Raw genomic sequence first — 27080 nt, 5'->3', positions numbered from 1 at the left:
CCCTCTCCTGCGACAACTGGGGCACGCCTAATCTATGCTAGGGCGACGGTTCCTATGCGGTCCCGATCTCCCCCCTGTAAGATGGCGAGCACATAGCGTATGCCTTTTATGTGCATCTCCAGGGCTCCTCCGCAATTAAGCCCTCACTTGACGGCGTCATGTAGTCCCCATAGTAGCCGTAAGTCCCCTGTGGCAGGGACAGCCGTAAGTTCCTGTCGGCAGGCACACATCAGGACGCTCTCCATCCCCCGGCATAGGGAGGATCGATTGAGCTGGAAGGTGCAGTCCGGCTCCCTGGGGAGAGATACCGCTGGCTAGGTGCTAGCGGCGATCATTAGGCGCGGTGTCGCGGCCACTGGCGCGCTCCACCAGCCGGCTCCACAAATTTAGTCCCCAGCTTCTTCAGCCGGACTAGGCCGCATTTCAAAAATCCCATGCACCGCCAGAGCCCCGCCCACTACTCAGGCGCTTCTCGCTCTGAACGAGAAGAGCCCTGCAGATCTCGGGCGCCATCTTGGGACTCCACTTCTGCGGGGAATTTCAGCCGAAAATGCTACTTCCCTCTCTTCCTCCCTGGGGACGCCAGCACAAGACCGTGGGTAAGCTGCTCCACTCCATAGGGAAAAGCTTAACCCCTTCTCTGCACCCATAGACCTGCTATCGCTGTTTATTGGAGAGTAGACATACACTATGTCTCAATCTAAGGCTAAAAGGGGCAATAAAAAGCACAGTGTTCTTTACTTCATGTGCCACTTGCAATTCTGCGTTACCACGTGCCCACAATACCCCTTTGTGCCAGAACTGTGACCAGGCCTGTGCGCAGCCACCTTCTGCCTCCACCTCCAATGTCTCCACCGACCCCGTCGAGACTAGCCCTCCTGAGTGGGCTGCGTCCTTGTCACGTTCAATGGACTCCTTGGTCAAGGCATTGAACTCTTTCCGGGGTTCCTCAAGCCAGAACTCACCTCCGTCGACTCTGATGGAATCTGGCGCAGGTGCGGGGCCGTCCAACCACAGGGGGCGTACTGTACTACGGGAATCTCAGGGTGCCATAAAAAGGACCCTTCCCTCGTCTCCCATACACGCTCGAGCTTCAGCATCTGCGAGCTCATCTTCTTGCTCCCCCGAGGGTCGCAGCGTACATGACTCGGAATATGAGTCGGAGGAATCTTTAACCCAAGATTCCTCTCTCGGTCAGGAGACACTTGACTCACTTATTGAGGCAGTCAACAAAACACTAATGGTGGATGAGGAATCTGTATCCACTCAGGAACACGTCGTGTGCTTTTAAAAAGACTAAACGCGTTCAAAAGATATTTGCTAATCACCCTGAGTTTGAGGCCCCAGGAGCAGCTCTCCTTCCATCTTTTGCCGCTCCCTGAGTGGCTAACGCAATGGTTGCCTGGGCAGAGGTGTTAACCTCTACCGTCCACGACAGTAATCTCCCCCCAGAGGCGACTAGACTAGCTAACCAGATAGCTCAGGCCAGAGACTTCGTAGTTAACGCTTCCATAGATGCTGCTAATTACGCAGCGCAAGCGGCTGCAAACGCAATCTCCATCAGGAGGGCCTTGTGGCTCCGTGATTGGCGAGCAGATAGTGCTTCTGAAAAGTAGCTGACTTCTTTACCTTACCAAGCTGGCCGTTTATTTGGGGAGAAACTAGACCAAATCATTTCTGATGCTACAGGAGGGAAGAATAAATTTCTTCCCCAGCAAAAACCTGCCCGGCCTTTTCTGAATCAACAACAGTTTTGATTCTGGTCCTTTCATACCACTCCCAGTTAATCCTCCACTTCCCCTGGTTCGGGATGGCGGGAAAACAGAAATCTCCAGGTCTCATACAGACCTAACCGTTCCTGGAAACCCAGACCGAGACCTTCTGGCCCTAAGCCATCCGCATCCCTTAAACCTTCTACACAATGACTCATCGACGTGTCCAGCGGACACCGACAAAGTAGGCGGAAGTCTTCTTTTGTTCCGTCAAAATTGGCTCTAGGTCGTTCACGACGAGTGGGTCAGAGAGCTCGTGTCTTCCGGATACAAAATCGAGTTTTCTTCCATCCCCCCTCCGCACTTCTTCCAGTCTTCTCCCCCCAAATCAAGGGCGTCACATCTTCAGGCCATACAGGCGCTTCAAAGGGACGGTGTCATCGTTCCGGTCCCTCGAGACCAAAGGTTCAAGGGGTTTTTCTCCAACCTATTCGTAGTCCCAAAGAAGGAAGTTTCTCTACGGCCCATACTGGACCTCAAACTGCTAGACAAGTTCGTACGGGTCTGACACTTCAGGATGGACTCGCTCTGTTCCGTTGTCGCGTCCCTGGAAAAAGAGTTCCTTGCATCCATAGACATCAAGGATGCTTATCTACACATCCCAATTTTTCCCTCTCATCAGCAGTTCCTGCACTTCGCAGTCCAGGACGTACACTTCCAGTTTGTGGCCTTGCCCTTCGGACTCGCCACTGCCCCCACAGTCGTCACGAAGGTCATGGCAGCTGTTATGGCCATTCTTCACGCTCGGGGAGTGGTAGTTCTTCTCTATCTGGACGACCTATTAATCAAGGGTCCTTCCTATTCTGCCTGCGAGAAGTCTGTAAATATCACCGTTGATTCTCTTTCTTGCCTGGGTTGGAAAATCATCTTCGAGAAATCATCTCCAGTGCTGGCTCAGCAAATCTGCTTCCTGGGCATGATTTTGGATTCTTCCCGCAGGTTAGTCATTCTCCTTCCAGAGAAGGTCTTGTCCTTACAACAGGGAGCGCGCAAGCTCTCCCGCCCAGTCCCTCTCTCCATTCGCTTCACGATGCGCATCCTCTGGAAAATGGTTACGGCGATCGAAGCCGTTCCATTTGCGCAGTTCCATCTCCATCCCCTGCAACAGGCGCTGCTGTTAGCCTAGTACAGGAGTCCGTTCTCCCTCGACCGTCGTTTTCGCCTGTCCCCACAGGTCAGGCAGACCCTCAGGTGGTGGACGCTGCAGTCCTCCCTGGACCAAGGGAAGTCCTTTCTCCCAGTGTGCTGGTTAGTGGTGTCCACCGATGCCAGCCTTTTGGGCTGGGGTGCGGTTTTCAATCACCACACGGCACAGAGTCGTTGGTCCACAAGAGTCGCGTCTTCCAATCAATATCTTGGAGATTTGAGCGATCATACTTGCCTTACGCAACTTTCACCACCTTCTCGCAGGCCATCCCATCAGAATCCAATCTGACAATGCCACAGCCATGGCGTATATCAACCGGCAAGGGGGAAACCACAGCAGGACAACCATGCTCGAAGTTTCCCACATCCTACGCTGGGCCGAGACCAATCATTCGCTCATCTCGGCGATCCACATATCGGGTGTCGAGAATTGGGAAGTGGACTTCCTCAGTCGCCAAGGTCTTGCCTCGGGCGAGTGGTCCCTCCATCCGGAAGTCTTCCAGCAGATTTGTCTTAGCTGGGGGACGCCGGATGTGGATCTCATGGCCTCGAGGCTAAACAACCAGGTTCCCCAGTTCATTGCTCGATCCCGCGATCCTTGCGCCATCGGAGCAGATGCTCTGGTCGTGGCATCGGTTCCAGCTGCCATACATATTTCTGCCTCTTCCTCTGCTCCCGAGAGTCATCAAGAAGATCAGGGCAGAGGGGAGACCGGTGATCCTCGTTGCGCCGGACTGGCCGCGCCGAGCATGGTACGCGGAACTCGCCCTAATGGTCGCCAACGTTCCCTGGCGGCTTCCTGATTGCATGGATCTTCTCTCACAGGGCCCGATTTGCCACCAGAACTCCGGGGCCCTGTCTTTGACGGCGTGGCCGTTGAATCCTGGATTTTAGCCCAAGCCGGATTCTCTCCAGGGGTTTCTTCTACCATGATTCGTGCTAGAATACCCGTATCCGTGCGCATTTATCATCGTATCTGGCGCATCTTCTTTTCATGGTGCAATGCCCATGGACGTTCTCCTCTGGTGTTTTCCATTCTGGAGTTTCTTCAATCAGGTTTAGAGTCAGGCCTTGCCCTAGGCTCGCTCAAGGGACAAGTGTCCGCATTGTCTGTTCTATTCCAACGAAATATCGCTTCCAGACTGCCAGTTAAGACGTTCATCCAAGGAGTGTCCCGGGTGGTCCCTCCCTATAGAATAGAATGCCATTGGCTTCATGGGATCTTAACTTGGTTCTCTGAGTTCTTAGTTCTTCAGGAGGCCCCTTTCGAACCATTGCAGGACATGTCTAAAGTCGTCTCCTCCTTTCATCTAAATGAGGACATTGTCTTGCCGTCATTCTGTCCGGCACCAACCCATCGTATTGAGAAAGCTCTCCATACTCTGGATGTGGTTAGAGCTCTTCAGCGGTACATATCTCGCACGGCTCCTTTCCGTAAGTCTGATGTCCTGTTCGTGCTTCCGGAGGGACATAGGAAAGGTCTACCCGCCTCAAAGGCCACTCTGGCCAAGTGGATTCGCTCCACTATTCAGGAATCCTACCGTGTCAGGAACACCCCTGTCCCAGCAGGGATTAAGGCGCATTCGATTCGGTCGGTCGGTGCTTCTTGAACCATTCGGCACCAGGCTTCAGCACAACAGCTTTGAAAAGCTGCGACTTGGTCCAGTCTGCGTACCTTCACGAAGCACTATCATGTTCATACCCAGGCTTCGGCAGACGCTGCCCTTGGCAGGCGCATTCTACAGATGGCGGTACCTCAGTAAGTCAGTGGTACATGGGGGTTTTAGCAGTGCAATTGCTCCCCACCCAGGGACTGCTTTAGGACATCCCATGGTTCTGTGTCCCCAATGAGGTGTAGGAGAATAGGAGATTTTTGTGTACTCACCGTGAAATCTTTTTCTCCGAGCCAATCATTGGGGGACACAGCACCCACTCTGTCAGCCTATTGGCTGGTTGTTGTGGTTTGTTCTTCAGTTTTTGACATAGTTTACTTGTCTTGGTTTTTCTTGTACTCCTACTGCTTTCCTACCGAACTGGGTCGTTACTGGCCAGTCAAGGGGTGTATACTGCAGAGGAGGAGTTAATTCTTTGAATTTACTTGGTGTCCCCTCCTAGTGGCAAGCAGCATAATACCCATGGTCCTGTGTCCCCCAATGATTGGCTCGGAGAAAAAGATTTTACGGTGAGTACACAAAAATCTCCTTTTTCCTCCTGCGGCCACGTTCAGGGAGGTTGGCTACAGTCCCATGGATCTTGCATTTCTGAATAATATGTGCAACTGTATTCACAGGAGCATCAAGCTGCTTGGAGATGGTCTTATAACTTTTACCTTTTAACATGTTTTTCTATAATTTTCTTTCTTATCTCCTGAGACTACTCTTTCCTTCGCTTCCTCTGGTTCATGTTGAGTGTGATACACACCATGTCACCAAACAGCACAGTGAGTATCTGTAGCCCTATATACAGGCCCACTCACTGGTTCCAAGATTGTAGACACCTGTGATGCTAATTAGTGGACACACCGTGATTTAACATGTCCCTTTTATCACATTATTTTCAGAGGTACCATCATTTCTGTCCAGGCCTATTTCATGAGTTTTATTTTTTTTTTTATTTTGTGGAAGCATGGTTGAAAAGCAATGTCTGAACTTCATTTGTTCAATTTCATAGATCTTTTATTTATTACTTTTGTCAGATTCAAGTTATTTCTGTGACCATTGTGGGTTTTTCTGTTATTAAACGAGGGGCACCACGTATGTAGTATTTGGGGTTCATAGTCCCAATTTTCCCTTTTCCTCCCCTTGGGGGGGAAAAAAAATCCTGTCCATTTTTACCCAAATCACTGACATATGGTTCTGTGAAAAACTTGTGAAGCTCACTGATGGCGTCTTAGTTGAAACCGACTGCTGTCCATTCGTCGCTGACTGTTAGCTAGGACAAGCTTGGAAAGCTGCCCCAAAAAGTCATCTGAACAAGACCACCCTATGCTGTCAGGAAGGGGGTCACTAATAAGGTATAAAGTTCCTTTCACTTGGCTGCAGGCACAGACTTTTGGGTCAAGTCTATTTGAAGTCCTCTTTAGAGGTACAGTTGTGGCCAAAAGTATTGACACCTCTGCAATTCTGTCAGATAACACTCAGTTTCTTCCTGAAAATGATTGCAAACATTTGTCTTAAATGAATAAACACAAAAAGAATTGTCCTAAAGCCAAATTGGATATAATTCCACACCAAAAATAAAAAAAGGGGTGGACAAAAGTATTGGCACTGTTCGAAAAATCATGTGATGCTTCTCTAATTTTTGTAATTAACAGCACCTGTAACTTAACTGTGGCACCTAACAGGTGTTGGCAATAACTAAATCGCACTTGCAGCCAGTTGACACGGATTAAAGTTGACTCGACCTCTGTCCTGTGTCCTTGTGTGTACCACATTGAGCATGGAGAAAAGAAAGACCAAAAAACTGTTTGAGGACTTGAGAAACCAAATGGTGAGGAAGCATGAGCAATCTCAAGGCTACGAGTCCATTTCCAAAGACCTGAATGTTCCTGCGTCTACCGTGCGCAGTGTCATCAAGAGGTCTAAACTGTGACTAACCTCCCTAGATGTGGACGGAAAAGAAAAATTGACAAGAGATTTCAACGCAAGATTGTGCGGATGTTGGATAAAGATCCTCGACTAACATCCAAACAAGTTCAAGCTGCCCTGCAGTCCGAGGGTACAACAGTGTCAACCCGTACTATCCGTCGGCGTCTGAATGAAAAGGCACTGTATGGTAGGAGACCCAGGAAGACCCCACTTCTTACACCGAGACATAAAAAAGCCAGGCTGGAGTTTTCCAAAACTTACCTGAAAAAGCCTAAAACGTTTTGGAAGAATGTTCTCTGGTCAGATGAGACAAAAGTAGAGCTTTTTTGGCAAAGGCATCAACGTAGAGTTTACAGGAGAAAAAGAGGCATTCAAAGAAAAGAACACGGTCCCTACAGTCAAGCATGGCGGAGGTTCCCTGATGTTTTGGGGTTGCTTTGCTGCCTCTGGCACTGGACTGCTTGACCGTGTGCATGGCATTATGAAGTCTGAAGACTACCAACACATTTTGCAGCATAATGTAGGGCCCAGTGTGAGAAAGCTGGGTCTCCCTTAGAGGTCATGGGTCTTCCAGCAGGACAATGACCCAAAACACACTTCAAAAAGCACTAGAAATGGTTTGAGAGAAAGTACTGGAGACTTCTAAGGTGGCCAGCAATGAGTCCAGACCTGAATCCCATAGATCACCTGTGGAGAGATCTAAAAATGGCAGTTTGGAGAAGGCGCCCTTCAAATATCAGGGACCTGGAGCAGTTTGCCAAAGAAGAATGGTCTAAAATTCCAGCAGAGCATTGTAAGAAACTCATTGATGGTTACCAGAAGTGGTTGGTCGCAGTTATTTTGGCTAAAGGTTGTGCAACCAAGTATTAGGCTGAGGGTGCCAATACTTTTGTCTGGCCCATTTTTGGAGTTTTGTGTGAAATGATCAATGTTTTGCTTTTTGCTTCATTCTCTTTTGTGTTTTTTTTCATTTAAGACAAATTAAATGAAGAGAATACCAAAGAATTTGTGTTTGCAATCATTTTCAGGAAGAAACTGAGTATTATCTGACAGAATTGCAGGGGTGTCAATACTTTTGGCCAAAACTGTAGAACATTAATTGCTAGATAATTATACACGTCCACACTTTGCAGTCACCGTTCACTTTTTGCTGATTTTTCTTTTTTTCACATTTTTGCAGCAAAAAAACCCCCTTTGGGTATATACTTAGTGAGATATCATCCAGACTGCAAAGCTTCATCCAATGTGAACCCTAGCCGCTTTCACCCTATGCTTTATCTTAGGTTTTGTCCGTGTCAATTTTACAGTTTTATCAATTGCCCAATATTTCTTCTCATCCCGCAGAGCCCCCATTAAAGCCTACCCGAGCAGCAACCATAAAAAGCAAGACCACCAACTCCAGGGCAGCAAAGCAAGTAAGTGTCCCAAGTAGATGGTCAGTCTCTGCACTGTGGACCGCCCATACTTGTTAGAAGGGTCTTGTAAAGGGGTTGTCCAGTCATGTCAGTGGTGACCTATGATAGGTCTTCAACATCAGATTGGTGGAGGTCCAGCACCGGTCACCCTCACAGATCAGCGGTTATTGGCTCTGGCGGCAACTCAATGCAAGCACTGAATGGAGCTGTGATACCAAGGTGTAGTTTATTAAAAAAAAAAAAAAAAAAAAAAAATCAGTCTCCGCTGCTGCTCTGAAACCCAGAGACTCTGCCTTTGTAGACAAACGCTCCACTGCGAGCCGATGAGCTTTTTAATTGATGGCTGCAATGTCAACGTAACGTATGTGGTGCACACAGTAAGGGACACGGAGCAGCGGCAGAGACTCGGCGCTGAACCAGGGGAGGTTGAGTTGAAAAAATAAAAACCGCACCTGGGGACCTGGATTTTCTTAAAAAGGACAACGTTTAATTTCCCTTGTTGGTTACTGGGAAATGGATTTTCTACTGGGCTTCAGGCTGTCACTCAATGGCCCCCATATATCCATTACCCCCAGTTCTGTAAAGCCTGTTAATTATATTTCTGATTCTGGCGCACAAGCAACTGAAAATTACTCCAAATTCATTGGACGTGCACCTTTTTAAGGAATTTGACATTTTACACCAAGAGACCCTGTTTATCGCCAGTCTTGATTTTCTCATCCCCCCCCCCACCCCCAAGTGTTACTTTATTGATAGTTGCCCTTCTGCAGACCCTTCTACAGGCGATTTTTCACTCTGAAGACTAATAATAATAATTTTATTTCTATAGCGCCAACCTATTCCGCAGCGCTTTGCAATTATAGAGGGGACTTGTACGGACAATAGACAGCATAACAAAAAAACACAGTTCAAAATAGATACCAAGAGGAATGAGGGCCCTGGTCACAAGCTTACAATCTAACTTTTTATATGTTAGAGGTGTTCCTTTAAAAAAACAAATACACACCAAAAAAAGCTTTCGGTTTCTTCATTTTTGAGCAGTTAGAAAAAAAAAAAATCCTTAAACCGCTAGTTAAAATGAAGCTCCAAAAATATATTTAAAAAATACTCAAACCCTGACGATGGTCAAAGACATCAAAAAAGTGTTCAGGGAACGACCAAAAAAAGCTAAAAAAATAAATAAATGCAGGTTTCTAAAAATCCAGACAAAATGAGCAATTCTTAAAGCCTGTTCCTCTAGAAAAACTGACTGAAAACGACGGAGTTTACTTGCCCTAAGGCTACTTTCGTACCATGAGGTTTTGATGTCGCAGAATTAGGTTGCTTGAATGTTTTTTTAAATACGCAGCGTAAAAAAAACTCATTGTGGGAACATAGACCAACAATTTTTGCCTTTTAATTTATTTATTTTTTAATTATTTTTTTTTTAGCCCAAGAGAGCATCTGCTAAAATAACTCCTGCAGCTGCTGCTGCTATCAAATCCCTTGAAGCCGCCAATATCACAGCCGTGGCTAAGAATGACGGCAATGATGGTTCTGAGAGCAGCGATGAGACTGACATTGAGAAACAGGTGAGTCAAATGTAACGAGTGAAGGACCCTTCGAAGATGTCTGTAGGGTCTTGTGAAAAGAATCCGATCGGTTTTCTCTGAGTTGGAACCATCAATGATCAGCTGTGAGCCTCGGGGTAACCTGACGGCAAGTGTTTGCTCCCCCTGCACCGCAGGAAATGGAGCGTTACCCCGAGCTCGTTGACATCAATGTCAGATTCACTTTTGTGTAGTCTTGAACACTAATTTAAGATGTAAACTTTTTAACGGTCTCCCTCTTGTGTAATTAAACAGAAGGCATCGGCCCCAGCAGCTTCTAAGGTGAGAACGCCAAGAGCTGCAAAGACCACAGCAACGCAGGCGAAAGCTAAAAGGGGGCGCCCCAAAGCTACAGGTGTGACCCCAACATCCAAAGCCAGCAAAAGGTCTTCCACCAAGGAGAACGTCGAGGACTTAAACACTGACGGCAAGGTAAGGCATAATCTGAAGTGATGAGCGAGTGTGCTGGGATAAGGTGTTATCTGAGCATGCTCTTGTGCTAACTGACTTTGGGGTGTTCGAAAAATATGCTCGAGTCCCCATGGGCTGTTTGTCAGCTGCAACACTTGCTGGCGCGGTGACTGTAACAAATTTTCTGAGCACGCCAAAGACACTCGGTTAGCACACATGCATGCTCGAATAACACCTGATCAGATCACGTTCGCTCATCACTAATAGCAAACAACCCATAATTTTTTTTTTTTTTTTTTGCATATTACAATCTGTATTAAAAAAAAAAAAAATTAGAACTCTTGCAGTTTTCACACCGGCCACTGCGGATTTTGTAGACTCCGTACTTCCTATTTTTTCAGGTAGTATCACATGCACATTAGCTGCAATACTGACTCAGACCCTACATCGCCATTGCACTGAAGCACCTAATGAGCATGTGCAAAGGTCACTGTGAAGTGAGGGAGGGATCTGTTACATAGCCCATTGTGATTGGTGGATCCCGTGTTACCAGCTGTGTATAGAGGTGTTACCTGTTACTGCAATCCTGCCTTTGATGGTAATGAGACCGCTGAAAACTAATCAAAAGCCAGGAAATAAGTATAAAAAGACCCTGATGGCCAGGGTGGAAAATTGAAAGATTACTAATAATGTTTTAATATAGATCGTCATATAAACAATAAAGAAAAGGAAATTGCTGAGTTTATAGACAATATATTCAACGCAAGAAACTGATTTAAATAATACATGACATATTCCTGACAGTGTTTTTTTTTTCCTATTTTTCTATCCACATAACCTTATGAGGACTTGTTTTATGCCGGGTAAGTTATACATTTGAATGACACCATTCACTTTACCACTTTACTCAATAACGAGAAGAAATCTACATGCGGTGACATAATGAAAACAAAACAATTCCGCCTTAGATTTTTTTTTTTTAATGACTTTTATGGTAATAATGACCTGGAAATTTGATTCTCCAATGGAAAATATATACATTTTATATTTCTCTATCGCCTTTCTTTGGGGGACACAGGAAACATGGGTGTATGCTGCTGCCACTAGGAGGCTGACACTATGCAAATAAAAAGTTAGCTCCTCCTCTGCAGTATACACCCTACCGACAGGAAGTAGGATATTCAGTTTAGCTTAGTGTCAGTAGGAGGTGGACACGGGTCTTTCATTAGACCCTTATCTACCTCAATGTGCGTCGTTTCCTTTCACAGGCTTCTCTTCGAATCTTTCTGTACTGACAGAGGACAGCAAGGTTCGTCCCAGTCCGGATTTCCATTTGCTGTACAGGAAGTTTCGTCGGAGACACTTCAGGATGATATTCCCTCGTTCAGTAATCACTTTCATGGAGGCTCAGGAATTTCGGTTTCAGGCTCCCGAAAGTCTATCCATCTTTTCCGACATTCTAACCGTTGCGGGTGGCTCATCAACAGGAAGAAGTTCCGTCTTGTTCAGCGTCTCGTATCTCTGGGCATGTTCTTCGACACTTGTCGGACCAGAGTCTTCCTTCCCGAGGACAGGATATCCCTCCTTTGTCAGGAAGTTCGCTTGCTCCAGGGTTCTCGGCCCTAAGGAGGTTTGGTTGCAACATCGGAAGCAGTTTGCCCTTCGCCCGTTTCTTTCAAGACTTCTTCAGCAGGCTATTTTATCGCAGGGTACAGGTCTGTCTTCTCCCTGCATCGTCCGATCCGGCTTTCTCCCAGGTCAAATGGTTCCTCGACTGGTGGCCGAGGTCACTTCTCTTATCCCAGAGTAGATCCTTCACAGCATATCCTTCCTTCCAGTTCCCTGGCAGGTGGTGACGACGGACGCCCGTCCGCTCGCGGAGGCGCGGGGCTTTGTCTCCTGTTCTTTCAGGGTTGTTGGTCGGTGCAGGAGCCTCCTTTGCCGATCAATGTCCTCGAGTCCCGGATCATCTTTTCTGTCTTTCCTTCACTGGGTAAGGATTCTCAGCAGCCTGCCAATTCGAATCCAGACAGACAATGACACAGCAGTGCATATGTCTACCACCAGGGGTGGACTCGGCGTTCGCTGGCCTCGGCCGAGATTCCAGGACCCTCCTTTGGACAGAGGCAACGGTCCTGGTGAGCTCCGCAGTGCATGTCCCCGGCGTGGACATTTAGGCCGCCGACTTCCTCGGCCGCGAGGGCCTCGCGGCAGGGGAATGGTACTTCAGGAGGCTTCCTATCGGATTGCTCTTCGATGGGGGACTCCAGAGGTGGACCTCATGGCGTCCCCATTGAACAGGAGGTCCCTCGGGTCGGCCCAGGGTCCCGTGATCCTCTCAGTGGTGTTGTCTCTCTGGCCATTCCTCGGTCGCAGTTCGGGCTCCCCTATCGGTTCCCACGCCTTCCCTTGCTTTCCAAGCTGTCGAAAAAGATCAAGGCTGGATGGGTGCCGGTCATTCTGATCGTCCCGGATTGGCCAAGGAGGTCTTAGTTTGCAGACATCGCCAATCTTCCGCGGACACCCCTGGTGTCTTCCGGGCGGACCCGGTCTGCTGTCTCAGGGTCCGATCTGCCACCCGAATTATCGGTCGCTCAGTTTAACGGCGTGGCTGTAGACTCCACAGTTCTAAGAGCGTCCGGCCTTTCGGCCCAGATGAGTCACTCTATAATCCAGGCTGGGAAGCCTTTGTCTTCTTCCAGGATCTACTATCGTACCTGGAAGGCTTACTTTCGTTGATGCGAGTCCAACCACTTTTCACCTATGTCCTTTTTCCCTGCCTTCCATTTGGTTTTCCTTCAGGCAGGGCTGGATTCGGGCTTCGCTCTTAGTTCCCTAAAGGACCAGGTTCCTGCGCTCTTCTTCCCATTCAGAAGACGTTATCTTCTCAGCCACAGGTTAAGACCTCCCTTCAAGGAGTAGCCCACGCTGTCCCTCCGTACAGGGCCTCTGTGGATTCATGGGATTTATAGGTTGGATTGGTTGTGCTTAGGGGTTCCCCCCTTTGAGCCTCTCAGGGAGTTTTCCCTGTCAGTTCTATCTCGGAAGGTGACTTTTCTCAGGTCCATCTTTTTGATCCGCCGCGTTTTTGAGTTGGCGGCCGCTTCTTGCCGACCTCCTTTTTTGATTTTAAACCAGGACAAGGTGGTCCCAGGCCTCTGCCTTCCTTCCTTTCTCGAGGTGGTTTTTCATCTTTCCACCTCAACGAGGACATCGTTATACCTTTCCTTTTGTCCAGCTCCGATTCATCCTCTGGAGTGATCGTTGAACAGGCTGGGCCTCGTCAGGGCAGTGAGGATCTCCCTGGCTAGCACAGCCGTTTTCCGAAAGATGGATTCTCTTTTCGCCATCCCTGATGGCGTGCGTAGAGGCCTGCCGACTTCCAAGGCGACTATTGCTCGCTCTATCAGATCGGCAATTGCGACTATTGCTCGCTCTATCAGATCGGCAATTTTGGAAGCTTTACCGGGTCAAGAACAAGAGTGCCCCCTCCTGAGATAAAGGCTCACTCTACCCGGGCAGTCGGCGCTTCCAGTGCGGTACGTCACAGGGTTATCGCTGACGGCTTTGCAAGCGGCACCTGGTCTTCCATCCACACGTTTCGCCGAACTACGGCGGACTCCAGCCTGGGCAGAAGGATCCTGCAGGCGGCAGTGGTGAGTCCTCGGACCTGATGGAAGTCGGTTTTTCCCACCCCAGGGACTGCTTTGGGACGTCCCATGGTTCCTGTGTCCCCCAATGAAAGGCGATAGAGAAAACAGGATTTTTGGTTGCTTACCGTAAAATCTGTTTCTCGGAGCCTTCATTGGGGGACACAGCACCCTCCCAAGTTGAACAGCTCTGTTTACTGTATACGTTTGAGTTCTTTGAACACTCTTCGAGTGTTTGAAACTGTTAATCTATGGAGCGCCGTAGAATTTGTTGGCGCTATGTGAATAAAGTTTATTATTATTATTCCTCTTTTACACGTTGCTTCTCCTACTGCTTTCTCACTAACTGAATATCCTACTTCCTGTCGGTGGGGTGTACACTGCAGAGGAGGAGCTAACTTTTTATTTGCATAGTGTCAGCCTCCTAGTGGCAGCAGCATACACCCATGGTTCCTGTGTCCCCCAATGAAGGCTCCGAGAAACAGATTTTACGGTAAGCAACCAAAAATCCTGTTTTTATTGGTTAGATTGTCGATCAAAAAAAAAAATGGTTTGTTTTCTATTTCTCATTTGTCTTATTGGGGAGCAAACACCCGAATGCTCTGTCCCGGAGAAGGAGAGAGGAAAATCACAAAAAAAAAAAAAAAAAAAAAGCTGAACTGGAGAGATCTCTCCCCAAAGGAGGGCTGGACCCTTAGAGGTCAACCAGATGGCAGTGAATAATCTGGTGGCCGGGAGTTTTCCCTTCCCGGGGTGGGCGGGCAGTCCTGACCCCTGACCTATAAGGTAAATTCCGCTGGACAAGGAACCTGGTGCTAGCAGGCGTGATATAGTCAGCCAGTGAGGAGCCAATTTTCAATTAGTTGCATTAATAGTGTCGACCTCCATGTGGCGGCAGTGAGTAAAAAAATCCTCATGTTTTTTAATTTTCCTTCGATGGAGATAGATGAGAGATATTTTTTTTTTTTTTTGCGCACTCGCCAGCAAGCAAGCCCTTAGTGACATCTGCCATACATGTAGATCGATAGTGGGTGTATGGAGGAGGCTCACATGGTCAGCTTGTCCTATACCTGGCAGGTAATGGCAGCGATCGCTAACTGGTGACAGTGCACAGGCATGCTACCGCATCATTCTATGCGCCCATCGGCGTACCCGTGAAATGATCGCAGGGCGTCAATGAGTTACTATGAGAGCCGTGGGTCTGTTGAAGACCTCCTTGCTTGTCATTATGAACAAAAAAGGCGTCAGCGCAAGATACAATACGCACATATATGGCAACTCAAAAATCCAATTATCAAAATAAGGAGAAACACGAGTCAAAACTGGCCGCAATATATAACGACAAGTAGTTTTTATTAAATAATCAAACTTACAACTGTATAGTATTCAAAAAAAATTCTATAAAGTGCATAGCAACTTAATCTAAGGGTACATCCAGGTCACCCATTTGTCCAGGACAGGGCCCACACGAGTATAGAACAATAATATATACGATAATAAATATCAACATTAGAGTACTGCTCACATAAGGGCTATATGGCCAAAAGCATGTGGTGATCCTAATGAAAAAGAGTATATTCACAGTGGCCACATTACATGGAACACCACATGTTTCAAGCGTACAGATAGTCACACAAAAGAATCAAATGGTTAAGTTACCCATGTGTGCTTAAGGGGTCCTGCCTGGGTCCTGGGTGACGTTCCCCAACGCGCGTTTCGCGTCCTATGGTTACCGCTTCTTCAGGGGGCGTGGTCTAATACGGATCTACATCCGGTTTAAATAGTGTGCATTACCGATCACATGATCGGGTAATTAAGAAGTGCGCAAGCGTGAGACATCGGACTTGCACCGCACTGCGCTCCAAACCTCATTCCCGGCCTGCACGCCCAGGCTTGGGAATCATGATCTTGTATCCATCTATTTGGGGATATTGTGGCCCATCTGGTTAGTTTTTATGCATGAGTTATTAGTTATTTAGTTTGCATTTATTTTATTATTTAATAAATGCACACCAGTGAGGTAACATTGGTTATCTTGTTATGGTATGTTCACTTATAATCACTCCAAGCCCCTTTCAATCACCTTTAGCCCCTTAGATTTTTTCTGCAGTGGTGTTAAAACATCCACTGATGTATTAATGGGGACAGAACACTCATAGGAATATATACAGCCTATTTCCTACATTAGGTAAATGGGCACATTAATCTGTCACCAGCACTATAAGTTCACTTAAGCACTTTATAGGCACTGTCACTTTATTTATATATATATATATATGTATGCAGGTATTTGGATCTAGCTGCGTTCTGGCTTCTCCCTGACGGCTGTCCCGGGTCGCGTGTTGTGGGCGTGATGTCGGCTCGCTCACGTGACCTGGGCGTGCAGGCCGGGAATGAGGTTTGGAGCGCAGTGCGGTGCAAGTCCGATGTCTCACGCTTGCGCACTTCTTAATTACCCGATCATGTGATTGGTAATGCACACTATTTAAACCGGATGTAGATCTGTATTAGACCACGCCCCCTGAAGAAGCGGTAACCATAGGACGCGAAACGCGCGTTGGGGAACGTCACCCAGGACCCAGGCAGGACCCCTTAAGCACACATGGGTAACTTAACCATTTGATTCTTTTGTGTGACTATCTGTACGCTTGAAACATGTGGTGTTCCATGTAATGTGGCCACTGTGAATATACTCTTTTTCATTAGGATCACCACATGCTTTTGGCCATATAGCCCTTATGTGAGCAGTACTCTAATGTTGATATTTATTATCGTATATATTATTGTTCTATACTCGTGTGGGCCCTGTCCTGGACAAATGGGTGACCTGGATGTACCCTTAGATTAAGTTGCTATGCACTTTATAGAATTTTTTTTGAATACTATACAGTTGTAAGTTTGATTATTTAATAAAAACTACTTGTTATATATTGTGGCCAGTTTTGACTCGTGTTTCTCCTTATTTTGATGATTGCTTGTCATTATGTAGCTCCCTTGAAGCTCAGCCTGTGGCCAGGCATCAAATTAAGCTGTGATTTTTACTATATGCAGCACTATAGTGGTACTGTGTATAGTACAAGTGATTGCAGGCTCAAGTCCCCTAAAGGGACTAAAGGGAAAAAAAAAAAAAGCAGAAACAAGAGTTAAAATGACTTTCACCCCATTAAAAATTAAGGTAATAGAAAATAAAAATACACATGGTATAGCCACGTTCAGGAAAGTTTAATCGATCAAAATATAAAAATAATTAGCCCGATCTGTAAAAAATGTCATAAAAGGATAAAAATGTAACTCCAAATTAAACTTTTGGTCACTGCAACACCATAAAAAAATGCTGTAAAACAAGCCATCAAATTGTAATATCCATTCCAAAATGACGTCCAAAGTAGAATTTTGGTACACAAGGTAAAATCTTTTTTAGAGCCTTCATTGGGGGAAGCGGTAACCATGGGTGTATGCTGCTGTCGCTAGGAGGCTGACGCCAAGCAAAAAAATATAGTTAGCTCCTTCTTGGTAAGGTATACCCACCGACTGGCACAAAGCTCATCAGTTAGTGGTAGAAAAGCAGTAGGAGAAGCAACAACAAAGAACTATACTCCGGCACAACATAAGCTCAAACTTAGTGTGCGGTGTCCCCGAATGGTCTATCCTTGACTCGATAAGCTTCCAGTATAATAGAGGGGATCCTGCGAGCGATTAGTAAACTTGGAGGCAGGGAGTTCCTTTTGATGACCCACAGGAAAGACAAGGCATCCAAACGTCAAAAGGAAACAGTCCTTGGTAGGTAGAGAAGTAAGGCTCCTGACTAAGTCCAGGGGACGGACAGAATGAAGGAAAATATCCTCGTTGATATGGAATGAGGAGACTTCCTTGGGAAGGAACTGGTCATAGGACCACCTTTGTCCTGGTGGAGATCAGCAAGGAAAGATCAGCAAGAGAGCTGCCAATTCTGAGACCTGTCTGATGGAAGTGATTGCAACCAAAAAGGCAACCTTCCATGAGAGAGAGGAGGACACAAAGTCCTGAATGGATTCAAAGGGAGGTCCCTAAAGAGCGCTCAAAACTAGCGTAAGGTCCTACTGGTCCACGGGGGAAGCTAGGCGAGTAGCTCCCTGAAGGAAGGTCTTGACTAGAGATGAGGCAATATTTCAATATTCAGTTCAGATTACGACTGCCGTATTTGCAGTATTCACCGAACGCCATTGGAAGTAATGGTTTTACAGATGAGCAAACGTTCAGAAGTTATCGTCAAACATAAATTCGGCATGAATATGGCAAATTCGGATTTGGTGATCATTTTTCGAACGTATTCGCTCATCTCTAATCTTGACCTGGGGATGAGAGGCAAAATTCTGTTGAAACAGAATTGAGAGCGCAGAGACCTGACCCTTAAGGGTACTAAGAGATAACCCGGACTCTTGCCCTGATTGTAAGAACGTCAAGATGGATGGAAGGGAATAAGACATGGGAGCTGTATGGCTGTCATAACACCAGCGAAAGAGGGCCTTCCAGATCTCATGATAAATCCATGAGGACCAGGGTTTCCTCTCCGTGTTCATGGTCTATGACCTGGGACGAGAAGCCAGCCTCCCTCAAGACTTTAGCTTCGACGGCCTTGCCATTAAATTGAGACACCGAGCATTCTGGTTGAAGAGGGGACCTTGAAAGAGTAGGTATGGGAGTTTCCAGGATACATCTGCAACTTGACTGACTTCATGCCTGGCTTTTCTTTGCCAGTCTGGAGCCACTGGGATGACTGGAACTCCTTTCTTCTTGATCTTGATGAGTTTGGGGATCAGAAGAAGAGGCGGAAAAAAGTACCGAAGTCAAAACTGAGATCATGGAATGACCCGGGCATCGTAACTGACCACCAGTGGGTCGTGAGACCTGGCCACGAAACAAGGGACCTTGTGATACAAGGAAAGACGATTGCCAAGATGGAAGCAGTCCCTTTTGCAGAGTTCCGTACCCATCCCTTCCAACTGGCTCCCTGTCGTCTTGGGAGAAAAGGATTTCTTCCCTGGATCGCCCCAACTTCAGCCTCTCCGACTAAGACAGTAATTGGCATGGTGGAGTTTCTCCCCCTCCATTCAGCACAGGAGATCATTCCTCTCTCTCCACTGGCAGGTTGTCATGACGGACACAAGTCTCCTCAGAAGGTTTTTTTTTTTTTGGTGGGGGGGTTCTTCGACAGTACAGGGTTGCTGTAACTCTCGGGAAACCTCTCCTCCCATTTCTTGGAGCTCGGAGCCTTCTACCTCTCCGGTCTCCACTGGAAGGACCTTCAAGTGGGTAGACCAGTTCACATTCGGACTTCCATCTTGGCACTCGTCTTTCCTTGTACTCATGTAGAGTCGAAGATAGCGGGGGGATGGGTGTCTTGGGGAACGAATCCCCATCTTGAGTTTTGAGATCTTCTCTGGGAGAAGGATTCCGATGTGGGCGATATTGAACAGCATGCCTAGGAAAACTAGGTGCTGTGCTGGGATCAGAGACTAGTTCGCCGTGTTGACTACCCAGCCTAGAAAGGTAAGTATGTATAGAGTGATCTGAAGACTTTCACAATAGTCTCGGAAGGACAAGCCATGACCTTCGTGAACACACTGGGAGCAGAGGCCAGTCCGAAGGGGAGAGCTGTTAACTAGTAGTGGGCCCCTGGAACGGCAAATGGAGAAACCGCTGATGTGCGACACAAATCGGAATGTGAGAATCTATTAGATCGGTATCCCGACAGCTTAGCAGAGCGACGCTTTGGACAGCATGGGGAGTTTGAAGGATGGCTTTTTTTCTCTATTGATGAGAAGGATTCTGTTCTCGCCGAGAGGAGGTCCTGCGGAGGAAAACTGTTGAAAGGAGCAAAATTGAAGAGGGTCGTGATCCCTGGAAGTGGAGAAGGTTTGGTTATGAGATTTTTTAGATGCCTTGGTCTAGAGCCAGAGTATTCTGCGCATGGCTATAATATTGCTAGTGATGCGGGCGGAACCAGACTAGTAGCTGAAATGAGCCCGCTTCTTGGACCTTATCCTTGAGCTGCCATGCTGAGGGTGGTGGGTGGAAGCTGCGATTCGTCATGAGAAACGATCGGAGCACTGGTGACTCCCTCTTCGCAATCCAGAGGACTGCATCCGTAGCCCCCTGATGAGGAGGGGTTCACTGGAAAGGCATCCTTCTCCTCGCACTGTCGTGGTCCCAGACAGTACAGGAAACTGTCCACCCCAGGGTTGGGGGAAGGAGAGGGGGAGTCACTGAGGGGTGACCACAGGCTTCCTCCTGGCACTGCTTTGAGAAGAGGGCTGGTGTGGGGAAAAAAGTAAGGACCATCAGTCTTGAGACAGGCTTAAAGTCAGGAGATAAGTTCCTGCCTCGCAGACCAGAGAGGATATGATGTAGATGGCACCTCACTGTTCTTTTACTGTCACTTAGTTGGGAAATCGGGGTGAGAAGTTACAGGCTGTAGAGAATAATCAGAAAAATAAAGGGAAACGGTTGACACGCAACATGGTGACCTAAAGAAGAAAATGGAGCTGGGATCAAATTCCAGGTCTGCCTTCTACCGACACTAAGCTAAAATTTACGAGCTTTGTGCCAGTCGGTGGGTGTCAACTGCTGAGCAGGAGCTAACTTTTTAGTTTAATTTTTTTTTTTTGGGGAGGGGGGGTTTGCAATGTTGGCCTCCTAGGGACAGCAGCACATACCCATGGTTACCTATGTCCCCCAATAAAGCGAAAAAGAAAAACACTGGTCTTACCCTGCAAAAAAAGTCATCAAACAGCTCAATGAACTGAAAAATTAAAAAGCAAAAATAATGGGCCCCATCAGGAAGGGGTTAAATGCCACTGAGCATGGCATTTAAACGGTTAAACACCAGGTGTACTTAGAGATGACTTTGTGTAACACAGCCGGCATCCGCCGCGTGTGCTGTGGGCTCAGCTCCTGAGGCCGCTCCATAAATACCTAAATTCACTGCCAAATGCTCCAGCCAGTTAATAAATTTAACGATCCCCATCTTTTCTGATTAAGCAAAAGTCGCCAACCCCAACAGCTTCTAAGGCAAAAGCTGCTGCGCCAAGAGCAGCCAAAACGACAGCAGCGAAGGCTAAGAAGGGGAGTCCGAAAACTGCAGCTGTGACCCCAGCATCCAAGAGCCGCACCACAGCAAGGAAATCTTCCACAATGGTCACTATGGAGAAGAGCGAGGAATTAGACCATGACAGCGAGGTAAGGCTGGTTGTTGAAGACATTTCCTGACTTAATCACTTTTTAGGGGTTGTTTTTTGGCATAAGTATGCTGAGGGCTCAGGAGCACGTATCAGATTGGCCTTAGGCTGGTTTCACATTTGCGTTTTTTGCCGCAGCGTTTGTACCGCATATAAACGCATGCGTCATGTTTTCCTATATTTAACATTAAAGTCGCTTGCGGCTTGGCGCGGACATGCAACATGTAGTAATTTCTAGAGGCGTCTATGTGCCGCCAGGAAATGCATGCTTTCGATTGCGCAAGGTTTGCGTAAAAAAAATGCATTGCTGTCCATGTAAACGCATGCGTTTTTAAGCACATGCGTTTGGTTGCGTTTTTGAACGCATGCGTTTCAATAGAGAAAAACAAGTCTAGTCACTGATAAGCCACCCCCACCATCAAGGTGATAAAGGTATCCAAACCTTAGCCCTAGCCCTAACCCTAATGGGAAAATGGAAATAAATACATTTTTTTAATTTTTTTATTTTTCCCTAACTAAGGAGTTGATGAAGGGGGTTTGATTTCTATTAATATGCAGTTTTCTAGTGGATTTTTATGATTGGCAGCTGTCACACACTAAAAGACGCTTTTTATTCCAAAAAATATTTTTTTGCGTTACCACATTTTGAGAGCTATAATTTTTCCATATTTTGGTCCACAGTCATGAGAGGTCTTGTTTTTTGCGGGACGAGTTGACATTTTTATTGGTAACATTTTCGGGCACGTGACATTTTTTGATCGCTTTTTATTCTGATTTTTGTGAAGCAGAATGAACAAAAACCAGCTATTCATGAATTTCTTTTGGGGGGCCATTTATACCGTTCCGCGTTTCGTCATAATACACGCCCTCTGTAGTCCCATTGGCGGTGTCTGGTTATCTTGATTTTTCTCTTGTGAAATTTCTCATCATGCGTACCAAAAACGCAAACGCAGGAAAAAAGCATATAAACGCGGCGTTTTTTTTAACCGCATGCGACACCGCGTGCGTCTGAAAAACGCTGCGTTTGTTCGTGTTTATATGCGTTTTTTCCACCACTTGCGGATGCGTTTTAAACGCTGCGGATTTAAACGCAAATGTGAAACTAGCAATAGATGATTGTAGTACTTATGGAGTTTAACGTGAGCATCCTCTGTAAGCTAATCCGTGTCGCCATAATATCCTGGGGGTGATGTGTTACCCTAATATCCAGGTCTTAGTAATCACCCCCAAGCCTGCCATATGCCAGATGGGGTTTTTGTATGTTTGTACAGTGGTTTTACACTTTCAAAAAACTCCTGTTTCTGCCTGCTGCAGTTTGTTTTTGTTCTTTTTACCTTCCTTCCTGGGTCTATTGTCGAGTCTCCGCGGCGGCTTCTGGTGTCTGTGATTATCTGCAGCGCTCATCTCACATCAACAGCGCTGCATACAATCGGTGAGCTCTTCACATGTAGGCGAAGCGCCCTGCTCAGATCCACTGAGGCCATTGATTGCCGCTGATGACTTTAAAGTAACACAGCACTACTGGGAACATCGGTTGTAACTCAGCGCTGGACCCGGTGAGGTGAAGTTTTGCTTGTTTTGATTTTTTTTTATAAACAAACTGCAACAAGGAGACAAGAGTTTTGCAAAACTTGAATGCAAGTCTGCACTAAGGATCTGTGGCGATTTTCGCTGGCCAGACCCCTACTTCTGAGAGGATTACGATATTACTCAAGTATTTGAGCAGATTGTGTATAATTTATCTTCATCTATTTGCAGTTTGTTCCTTCAACGCCGGAAGCCACGGCACCAAGTAACGTGCTGACATCAAACCAAAAATCTCCGGTCCGACCCACAGCCCAGCAGTCCATGGCGGATGATAGCTCAGAAAGCAGCGAGACGGAAAGCGAGGAAGAACCTGTGGTACAGGTATATAGAATATTACTAATGTAAGAGGAGTAATGCACACATGTAGCTGCCAGCTGGGGGTCACACCACGTGATACGTGGCGGCATTGATTGCTCATGTATGATCTGTTAGGTCAGAATATGCACAGGACTACAGGCCACATTACAACAGTCAGGACCATCTGCTTTCTGGGCAGCTATTATAATTGACTACTGAAGGTGAAGATCGAGACTATTGTCAGCTACATTGTCAAATTTGTGCCGGTAATGCCGCTTTTTGTATTTTTGCTCATTTTGAAGGGTAATATGTCGGATTTGTCCAAGTGAAATTACACAGCAGAAAGATTTATTAAAAATTGCACAAAAGTTAAAAAATAAAAAATGGAGCAGCTGCCCAAACACACCGGTGACATTTCATCTTATTCAGAGGCACCCTCGGAAATTTGAGAAGTGATCGGCTCGTTGTGGGCTGCTCCTTCACTTCGCATCTTCGTGTTTTCCCAACACCTTTTCTAATGCTCAATTTTTACATTGTTTTGTTGGAGCAAAAGATGTCGGAGGTCTCAGCTTCACAAGATAAAGTAGAGCCAACATGGATCGAAGCTGTGACTGACTGTCCATACCAAGAGCGATTGATGGTACTGAGGCAAGTGCCGACATGGCCATTATGTCCGCAAACGGGGCTTCACCAGGGAAACCCAGAGCCCTGCTGAGACCAGTGGTTGCTCAGACAGTGTGCGGTTCTTTAATCGACAGCAGAAACGCAGCGGCCGGAGGGATGGAGGCTATTTCCTATAATATAAATGTGTGGCCAAGTACTATCTAACATAGTTGGACCTGTAGCCACTAGTCGTTTTCTCTCCCACATTTTGCAATTTTGGGGATCGCACCTGCTTCTACATACTGGGTGCAAGAGTATTAGTCACCAGATTAATTTGTTTCTCCAAAGGATCATTTTTTTTTTTGTTTTTTTTTTTTGTATTCCAGAAGAAAACCACATCACCAAAGAAAAGGACAATCCATGCTAGTCCTGCAAAAGTTGCTAGTGCCCAGGCTCCAAAGCCTGAAGCAGCCGCACAGGACTCCGAGAGCAGTGACGAGTCTGACAGTGAACCGGAGATGAAGGCGGCCCAGGTAATATTGTGCAGTCATATCTCCTGCTTGTACAGCGACAACTTATTCCACACTGCTTAATAGCCATTATCATCGCCGTCCCAAGTGGGGCTCACAATCTGTTTCCTATCACTACATTTCCATGTTGTCCTTGGTGCAGCAAGCCAATGGTAGTAACCACTGAGCCCTGCAGCTTTGGCCTTCTGGGATTAGCTGAGGATCTGTGGGCAATGCAGACATTCTGACTTGGTTGTATTTTTGGTTACAAGTAACACATTAATATAAGTGTCTGGCAGCCACCTAGAGCTTTCTATAAAATTCACTCTCCGATCATAATTGACCCGATTCATCCAAGAGGCACCAAAATATTGCATCTTTTAGAGTTCTCAAACTATTTTCACCCAGGTCCAACAATGTGGCCGGAGTTGTGGCAGGACAGGGTCATGGCAAATCCCCTCCAATCAAATTCATAACGAGTTTCAGCATTCCTTATACCACAGACCTTATTCCCAAGATTTGTGGTGAGGCTTTTAAGGAATCGGGGGCGTCTGACTCCAGCATGCCAGTGTTGACAAATCAAGCCCATTGTCATTACCCCCCTAACAGTGTCACACATATACATCATTATCTGGGGGGGGTGTATCACACAGGATGCTGCACACCCATGCCATGGTGACAGTGGAGGCACCGGAGCGTTGTCCACCTGGGGAGTGTTTAGGACTGACAGCCGGTCTCCTGCTCCGACGACCTCGATCATAGATCACCAAGATCACAGGCCTTTTACTCCATCGATGCCGTGGTCAATAGCGACTACAGTACGTACGCCCTCTGTCACCCCGCGATACCTGCATGATTAGCGGTTTGCAAGGTGCCCCACATGGGCTTCTATTTTAGAGGGGATCCCAATCCGGAAGGGCAGAATGAAGAATTTGTAATTCTATATTCCTTTTTCCTTGATCACAGTTTTACACTTTTGACATCAATATTATATTTGCTGACTTTTCTTTAAGGTGCCAACGCCAATCGTAGTAGCCACAAAGTCCAGGGCTAAACCTACAGCTGTGACGCCGGCGTCCCAAAGCAGCGCTGCAGCAGTGAGAAGTCCTGCCAAGATGGTGGCAGATGAGAGCAGCGAGGAATCTGACAGTGATGATGCGGTATTTCTTTTTTGTTTGTTTTTTTTGTTTTTTTTAATCTAGTATGACTTTTTCAGTGATGTGAAAAAGTGGAGATCAAACTACTGTATTGGTCGCCCTGACAGACTGGCAGCAGTGATGGGAAAGAACTTCATCATTTCTCCTTCGCCTCATTGGGGGACACAGGACCATGGGTTATGCTGCTGTCACTAGGAGGCTGACACTAAGCTGAGACAAAAAAAGGTTAGCTCCTCCCCTGCAGTATACACCCTCATGCTGGCTTCCAGAGACCCAGTTCAAGCTTAGTGTCCGTAGGAGGCACACTGTTTTTTAATTCTACCCGGACGAAGGGGGCGACGGATTCTTTCATGGTCCGATCTTCCCCGAACCAACAACAGGCGAGCACGGGAGTTTTACCTCTCCGTATCCTCTCCTGCGACGTGGGAGCCACTGCCTGAGCTGACTTTTTTCTTTTTGGGCGACGGTTTTTTCCCTAAAAGGGCGCCGATCTCCCCACTTTGTTCAGACGAGCACTGGTGTTTTACCTCCAGTACCCTCTTCTGCAGCCAGGCCTTTTTATTGCCGGACATCTGCCCTGTCCACCAGGTTTCACCCTCGGCTGTACAGAGGCACTAGTACCCGTGGTGTCCGTGCAGCACACCCTGCATCACCACTGCATGCGGCTGATTCAGGTGGTGGACGGTTCCTCTCCACCCCCCTTTCTGGGGCTGGTGGATGGAGGCTTCCCAACCCCTGCACCGTCCCTGTCTTTCACCCCAGACACTCCTACCTCAGCCCCTGGTGCGCTGCTCCATCAGTGTAAGTGTCTCGTGGGAAGGGGGGGTGGTCGCCGGTTCTGCGGTTCGGAGGGCTCCCCCTTACTAGTGGCACACTTTATTCCTGGGCCCCTTTGTTGTCCCGGCCATCAGCGGCCGCGCGCCGGGCCGAAGCCGCAAATTTAGTCCCCGGCTTCGGCCTAGCCGGCCGGGGATCTGGCGCTTCCCGATAGGCTCCGCCCCCTTTTTCACGTCATCGTGCGGCGGCGCCCCCCGGTCCTGGCGCTTCTCGCTGTGTGCGAGATCTCTCCCCCAGGTCTCGGCAGCCATCTTGGATCCTCTCTGCACACCCCAGCTCCAGGTCTCCCAGCCGCAGCGTCCTCCACGTGCAGCGCTGTGCACTCCGGCTGTCGCCTAGTCCTCCTGCCGCCTCCCTCTTCCTCTGTGGGACACAGGACCAGGGTAAGGAGACCGTCAGCTCTCTCCTGCAGTGCCGCCCTTGCTTCCTTAGGCTAGACCCTGGGTATCTGGCATTAGTGTACACCATGTCTCAGTCTAAGACTAAAAAATCCTCAAAGGTGCATTTTTCTGCATGTACCACCTGCCAGGCTCCACTTCCCCGCCCTCAAAGCTCTCCCCTCTGCTCTGCCTGCTATGTCCCATGTGCCCAGGAGCCCGCCACCGACTCCGGCGTGCGTAGCCCCCTATAGTAGATCCTCCGGTCTCGCGCCTGGCTTCTAAAACGCTTCTTTCAGTCCCGGACGGCGCTTCAATTAAGAGTCCCACCGAACGCCAGCTAGACTCTCTAGCTCGCTCTGTGTACGAAGCCTCAGGCTCTTCCCTATCCCCCTCCTTCGCCGCGGCTTGGGTGGCCAAGGCAATGGTTTCCTGGGCGGATGCTCTAGCGAAATCCATTCATGAACAGGACCTCCCGTCTGAGATGGCGGACCTGGCTAAACAGATAGCCATGGCTAGTGATTACGTGATTTACGCCTCCCTCGATGCAGCGAATTGCGCAGCATCGGCGGCTTCTAACGCCATCTCTATCAGAAGGGCTCTTTGGCTCAGAGAGTGGCGCGCAGATTCCTCCTCTAAAAAATCTCTGATCTCTCTCCCTTTTCAAAGTGGGCGCCTTTTCGGTGAAAAGCTAGACCAGCTGATTTCCGACGCCACAGGGGGAAAGAGCAAGTTCCTTCCCCAACAGAGGCCCAAGGCGGCCTTCCAGCGCCAGCCTTACTTTCGTTTTCGGCCCTTTCGTACCAGCCCAGCCTGGTCCAATCCTACCGGTCTTTCCAGATCAGACTGATCCGCTCGCACAGACAGAGACACTCGTCCCTTCTTCAGGCCGAATCCTTCCTGGCGCGGAAAGCCGAGGCAGTCCA

The 27080-nt window shown here is 47.6% G+C and overlaps 1 protein-coding gene across 6 annotated transcripts in view; it reads left to right on the top strand.

Annotated features, from left to right (window-relative positions):
• The window catches only part of TCOF1 (treacle ribosome biogenesis factor 1), an 87078-nt gene that overhangs the window by 9913 nt on the left and 50085 nt on the right, over positions 1–27080 (top strand). For all 6 annotated transcript variants that reach the window (XM_069763570.1, XM_069763573.1, XM_069763572.1 and 3 more), the window contains exons 6-12: positions 7850–7920; positions 9351–9491; positions 9765–9941; positions 20591–20788; positions 22546–22695; positions 23661–23807; positions 24797–24943. In XM_069763570.1, coding sequence (XP_069619671.1) covers positions 7850–7920; positions 9351–9491; positions 9765–9941; positions 20591–20788; positions 22546–22695; positions 23661–23807; positions 24797–24943 — 1031 coding nt within the window. The remainder of the gene's footprint in view (positions 1–7849; positions 7921–9350; positions 9492–9764; positions 9942–20590; positions 20789–22545; positions 22696–23660; positions 23808–24796; positions 24944–27080) is intronic.

This window comes from Ranitomeya imitator, chromosome 4 (assembly GCF_032444005.1).
Source record: "Ranitomeya imitator isolate aRanImi1 chromosome 4, aRanImi1.pri, whole genome shotgun sequence".
In the NCBI taxonomy this organism is placed as follows: domain Eukaryota; kingdom Metazoa; phylum Chordata; class Amphibia; order Anura; family Dendrobatidae; genus Ranitomeya; species Ranitomeya imitator.
Note: the sequence above shows the minus strand (reverse complement) of the source record. Positions and strands in the feature narration are given on the sequence as shown.